The sequence below is a fragment of the Solanum lycopersicum genome, chromosome 7, assembly GCF_036512215.1.
Source record: "Solanum lycopersicum chromosome 7, SLM_r2.1".
Lineage (NCBI taxonomy): Eukaryota > Viridiplantae > Streptophyta > Magnoliopsida > Solanales > Solanaceae > Solanum > Solanum lycopersicum.
The window spans coordinates 59,648,788-59,655,627 of record NC_090806.1 but is presented as its reverse complement, the minus strand read 5'-3'; the positions used below and the strand labels follow the sequence as shown (position 1 = coordinate 59,655,627).

The window sequence follows — 6,840 nt, the reverse complement described above, 5'->3', positions numbered from 1 at the left end:
AACACGTGAAAGGAAAAGAAGGATAGACACGTGGAGTTAGAACATAGCAAAAATACAAGATGTTTCTAGAAAGGGTATATTAGTAAAGTGAACTATAAATAATTTTCTTTTTGTATTTATTTTTTGTAGTTTGTTACAGAATTTGTTAGGATAGAATTTCTTTTTGATTCGTAGGGTTTCCACCAAATTGGTATAAATCAGAGGATACATTGTATAGCAAGACACAGAGGAAATACAATATAAAATTTCTATGATATTTTTCTTATTACTTTCTTCATGGTATCAGAGCATTACTAAGATCCATTTTTTTCTTCTGCTTTCTAATTTCTTTTATATCAAGAAGTTTCTGCGTCCTTCAATCTGAACAAAATGGTTGAAGTGACAAGTTCATCTTCTAAGAATACTGCTGCACAAGTTGAGCAGATTGATGCCTCACATCCATTTTTTCTTGCACCCTCAGATTCTCCAGGAATGAATCTGATAAACACAAGCTTTGATGGCTCCAACTTTGGTAGTTGGAAAAGAGGAATTCTGATTTCCCTTTCAGCCAAAAATAAGCTTGGATTTATCAATGGTACTTGCAAATGTCCTGAAAATGAATCCACTATGTATGTACAATGGAGGCGTTGTAATGACATGGTTCTTTCTTGGCTCCTTAATGCTTTAAGCAAAGAAATTGCAGAGAGTGTTCTATACTCTCAAACAGCAGCTGAGCTATGGGAAGAATTGGAGGAACGATATGGACAAGCTGATGGAACGAAACTATTTCAGCTACAAAGGGAATTAAACAACATAAAACAAGGTTCCTATGATGTAGCTGGTTATTTCACCAAGTTGAAGAGACTTTGGGATCAAATGAAGGAACTGAACACCTTCATGACCTGCAACTGTGAGTGCAAATGTGGGGCTAAGACACATAATCACAAAATGAATGAAGATCAAAAACTGATTCAATTTCTAATGGGTCTGAATGAAAGTTTTAATGCCATTCGAGGACATATTTTGATGATGAAGCCACTTCCAAGTGCTTCCCAGGCCTACTCTATTTGTATGCATGAAGAATCTCAGCGACAAGTTCACTCTAACACTCAGGTATCTACTGACTCTACTGCCTTTCTTGCAAGTGCGAGGTCTCCACAAAAATGGACACCATCGAAAAAGAATTCTGAAAACAGGGGAGGACAGCAATCAGGTGTACTAGATGGTAAAAGAACTGACCTATATTGTAGGTACTGCAAGAAAACTAATCATGTAAAGGATAATTGCTATAAGTTGATAGGTTATCCACCACACTATCAGTTCAATAAGCAGAAGAAGGGAGAAAATTCAGATTCTTATGCTAATGTTGTCAACTCAGATGAGGTATTTAACTCAGGAAATGGGGGTAACAATTTAGAAAAGCTTCGGAAAAGTCATCTTCTCATTAAAGAGCAATGTGATAAATTGGCACTTTGGAACGCCTTAAAGCCAGATTGGTTATACGTGGTGATACACAAAGAGAAGGATTAGATTACTTTGAGACTTTCAGTCCTGTTGTGAAAATGACAACCATCCGGTGCATTCTTACCATCGCTGTCAAAAGAAACTGGGATTTGTTTCAATTGGACGTCAACAATGCTTTCCTTCACGGCGATTTGGATGAAGAAGTCTATATGAAATTTCCCCCTGGTTTGCCCTCTTCTTCTTCCTCTACTGTTTGTCGATTGCGGAAATCTTTATATGGTTTAAAACAAGCATCTCGTCAGTGGTATTCCAAGCTCTCTTCTGCTTTGAAAACTCGAGGCTTCTCTTCGTCCCTCAATGACTACTCTTTATTTTTCAAAGTTTCTGGTCCTCTGATTACTGTGATTGCCGTGTATGTTGATGATATTTTGCTGACAGGTAACAATTCTGTTGAGATTTCCCAAGTTAAACAATTCTTGAACTCTGAATTCAAGATTAAAGATTTGGGTATTGCCCATTATTTTTTGGGTTTGGAGCTTGTTCGTGAGGGGGGTGGACTGGTTGTTACACAACGCAAGTTCACACTTGAGCTTCTCACAGAGTTTGGCTGTCTAGATTCGAAGTTTACTTCCACTCCTCTAAATCCCACTCTCAAGCTCACATCCAACTGTGGAGAACCTCTTACAAATCCAATTGAATATAGAAGACTCATCGGAAAATTAAATTTCTTGACTAATACAAGACCAGATCTTTCTTTTACCGTTCAAACGCTAAGTCAATATATGCATTCCCCCTGTTCTGGACATTATGAAGCTGCAATGCACACTTTAAGATATCTCTGTAAAAATCCAGATTTGGGATTATTTTTGACACCAGACCCATCCTTCCAACTATTAGCTTATTGCGATTCAGATTGGGCATCTTGCTCAGACACTCGAAGATCTGTGAGTGGATTTTTTCTAAGCATGGGAGGATGTCCAATTTCCTGGAAATCAAAGAAGCAACCTGTAGTTGCCCTTTCATCTGCAGAAGCAGAATACCGATCAATGAGAAGATTAGTCGCAGAAATTACATGGATAGTTAGATTATTAAATGATTTGGCTGCAGAACCATCTTTACCAGTACCACTTCATTGTGATAGTCAGGCAGCCATCCACATAGCAAAAAATTCGGTCTTTCATGAAAGGACGAAGCATATTGAATTGGATTGTCATTTCGTGCGAGAAAAATTGTTGGAAGGATTAATTTCCCTTTCTTTTGTGCCTTCCTCTTCTCAGTTAGCAGATCTGTTCACAAAGTCTCTTGCAGGACCTTTACATCGATCTTTGCTAGGCAAGTTAGGTGTCCGAACAACGGGCTCCAACTTGAGGAGGGGTATTGCCAGAGAAATTAAATCCCACAGTTCTGATAAGTATAAAGATGAAGGAGAAGATCAAATTCCCAGCTGCTTAAATGAAATGAAGAAGAAACAGGTGAAAGGAAAAGAAAGATAGACACGTGGAGTTAGAACATAGCAAAAATACAAGATGTTTCTAGAAAGGGTATATTAGTAAAGTGAACTGTAAATAATTTTCTTTTTGTATTTATTTTTTGTAGTTTGTTACAGAATTTGTTAGGATAGAATTTCTTTTTGATTCGTAGGGTTTCCACCAAATTGGTATAAATCAGAGGATGCATTGTATAGCAAGACACAGAGGAAATACAATATAAAATTTCTATGATATTTTTCTTATTACTTTCTTCAGTATATTAGGAGCCAGAGTTGCAACCTGCAAAAGTTGTTCAATTTATACATGAAAAGTTGAACTAAAACAGTTCACACGTTTGAAGAGGAAAACTGAAGATTCAGTCTTACCACATCTCCCCTAGAAATGCCAAGGTTTACTAAAGCAGAAGCAAGTTTCAGACACCTAGAATGTGTCTCTTCCCAAGTATACTTCACACGAGACCCAAACACAACCGAAGTTCTATCACCAAAAACATTTGCTGCTCTTTCCAAGAAACTTATCGGTGTCAATGGAACATAATTTGGGGGACTTATAATGACACCCTCCAGTAATCTTTGGGATTCATCCGTCATTTCAATGCCCCTAGCAAGTTTGCACAACTGCTGGACCCTGTGCATGTGTGCAGATAATTGGACTGATCGTTTAAAGAACTTCAGTAACATATTCGAGCTTTTGAAGATTTTATTCATGGCCTAATTAACTAAGCAAATATTTTTTTGCATCAGATAGTTAATAAGAAAAGCTGAGTAATCAAAGGCATTCAATTAATTGTTAGGTGAAGATTGAAAATCACCTTCGAGACTTATCCACCCTAAACTAAAGGTGGTACCATGAAGCAATGCATAGTCAACAAACCTATAACTATCTAGCAAAATTTTCCCTCTTGGAGAAGCTCGAACACAACATACATTTGCTACTTTTATTGCTATCACATACCCTGCACTCTTAGTTTTCTCAAATGTCCTTTTTTTCCTCTCACTCCATATACTTCACGTATAAACTCAGCATACATCATTTTTACCATGCCTTGGCAATTTGAGTTCATTCAGCTACAGTGGTTGAACATGATCAGAAAACTCCTGAAGTTTTATAGTTGTGACTGGTGCACCATTCAGTCTGCTTTGCGAGGATAGTATGACGTTTAGATCTCCGCGGATCAGCCATAGTTTTGCCCACTGTTACGTCAAGACATCTAAAAACTGTGACCATAAACTTCGTATCTATTCAGAGCATATAGGATTTTGTTCGAAAGGTAGAAAAACTGGCCTCTTTTGCTAAAGAGAAAGGGCTCTCTCTCTGTCTGTTGTGGTTTTCTTGTATACCTAATGAAATGGTCATTTACTATTCAAGAAAGGAAAAAAGGGAACATTACAAGAAAAACGTTGTTATTGAAATGTTTGAAACAACAGAACAATTTCCATAGAAAATTAATCCAGATATTCCAAAGTGAACTATTCAGTGCTCCATGAAAAATAAACAATTTAATGCTTCAAACATGTATGCAATGTTGAAATAGTAAACAATGAAGAGCCAAAGTAAATACACACACATTTAATTATATAGGTTAACAACTTGCAGCACTTCTTTTTTCAGTGGAAAACAGACTGCCCAAAGCTTTTGCTTTCTCCCTCAATATAAATTTTTGTACCTTGCCAGTTGATGTTTTTGGTAAATCTTCAAAAAGGACTGTTCGAGGTGCCATGTAACGAGGCAAATGATCTCTACAGAAGTTGATTATCTGTTCCTCAGTAATTTCATCAAATCCTTCCTTTAGTGTTATGAATGCACAAGGTGTTTGTCCCCATCGATCATCTGGCCGTGCAACTACGGCTGCTTCAACGACTGCTGGATGACTATACAAAACTCTTTCCACTTCAAGTGTGCTTATATTTTCACCTCCAGAAATTATAATGTCTTTCAACCGATCCTTAATTTCTATGTACCCATCTGGATGTTTTACAGCAAGATCACCACTATGAAACCATCCGCCTTTAAAAGCTTCTTCGGTTGCTTTAGCATCTTTCAAATATCCACTCATCACAGTGTTTCCTCTGCACACAATTTCACCAATGCTCTTTCCATCAGCTGGCACCTTTTCCATGGTCTCGGGGTCTCTAACTTCAACTTTTTCTACACAAAGAACTTGCACCCCTTGTCTTGATTTAAGCGCAGCTCGTTCCTCAAGGGGCAAAGAATCCCACTCAGGCTTCCACAAGCAACTCGTAGCAGCACTATAAGTTTCTGTTAGTCCATATGCGTGAGTTACACCAAAGCCAAGCTCCTCTATTTTGGAAAGGATCTGTGGAGGCGCTGGTGATCCGCCTGTAAATATTTCGACCTTATGGGGGAGTGGCTTCCTGTCATTTGGTGGACAATTTGCCATCATATTCAAGACAGTTGGTGCTGCACTCATATGGTTGACCTTGTACAGAGAAATATTTTGAAATATATCTTTTGCAGAGACATTCCTTAGGCAAACGTTTGTGCCACCAAGTGCAGCCATTCCCCAAACCATGCACCATCCGTTGCAGTGAAACATTGGAACTGTCCAAAGGTATGTAGGCATCGAGCCCATGCCATGAGATAGGAAAGTAGCAATAGAATTGAGATATGCACCTCTGTGATTGTACACGACCCCTTTGGGTGAGGACATTGTGCCAGAAGTATAATTGATACTGATCGGATCAAATTCACTTTTTGGCCATCTTATTGTAAAATTGCTACTCCCACTTGACAAAAGATTTTCGTATGTGTGAATGTCATATGTCGAAGAGGAATTCTCATACTCAGGTATTAGCACTAGAATTGGTGTTTTAATTTTGTCTTTTGAAAGAAGAGTGAGTGCTTGTTGAGCAACTTGGAGCAATTGTTGATCAACGAATATGATCTTCGCTTCTGAATGTTTAAGCAAGTTAGCAACCATTGATGAATCAAGACGAGTATTTAATGTACAAAGAACTGCTTCTGCCATTGGTACTGCAAAATGCAGCTCCTGCATTGCTGGTACATTCGGAGCCAAAGCTGCAACCTGCAATAGTTATTGTTCAAATTTATATTAGAATGACGAAAAATAAATCTTGAATTTGAACAAAATGAATGGAAAAAAACTGAAATCTTACCACATCTCCCCTTGAAATCCCTAGCTGAACCAAAGCAGAAGCAAGTTTTAGACACCTAGAATGTGTCTCTTCCCATGTATACTTCACACTAGACCCAAACACAACCGAAGTCCTATCGCGATAAACATCTGCTGCTCTTTCCAAGAAACTTATTGGTGTCAATGGAACATAATTAGCGGAATTAGTAACAACACCCTCCAGTAATCTAGTTTCAAAGTCAGCAGCAAATTGAGACAGGTGACGGAGTCCATGATTGGTTCGGTTTAGGCCATTAAAGAACCTGAGAGACACTTTGAAGAGTTTATTCATGGTAGAATAATGCAGAGGACAAGAAACAGAGAGAAGGCTTGAAAAATAAGGTGAAGCTTTAATTTACTGAAACTCTATGTATAGATGAAGTAATGAAGTGATCGTGAGGAAATGCTTGGTTAGTGGGGCAGCATAACATCACCACAGGAATCAGTTAAATTATTTGAAAATTGATCACGCTATAAACATTGTGAAGAAAAAGCAAATGCAATAAATACTTATACTCAACGTCAAGAAGATTATTGTTGAACAATTAATTTGTCATCACAATCTTATAACAGACTTGTTTATTTTTAAAATAAAAAATCGTCATTAATTTGTATTTTTTATTTTATTTTTGTATAACGAAAAATACTAAAAAAAAGTTGTAAGCTTGTTCAAACGCTACACAACTTTAATCCATAGGAGAAAAAAGAAAAACTCAATTTCCTTGATTATCTTTTTCCATACCAATAAATTTT

At 37.4% G+C, this 6,840-nt stretch overlaps 1 protein-coding gene across 1 annotated transcript; it reads right to left on the bottom strand.

Annotated features, from left to right (window-relative positions):
* Positions 1 to 4,319: 4,319 nt before the first annotated feature.
* On the bottom strand, positions 4,320 to 6,640 carry LOC101251107 (butanoate--CoA ligase AAE1). Its single transcript, XM_004243579.5, has 2 exons — positions 6,071 to 6,640; positions 4,320 to 5,979 (listed from the first exon to the last, which is right to left on the bottom strand). The coding sequence occupies exons 1-2, from the start codon at positions 6,377 to 6,379 to the stop codon at positions 4,516 to 4,518; spliced, it is 1,773 nt and encodes a 590-aa protein (XP_004243627.3). The 5' UTR covers positions 6,380 to 6,640; the 3' UTR covers positions 4,320 to 4,515.
* Between the last annotated feature and the right edge of the window lie 200 nt (positions 6,641 to 6,840).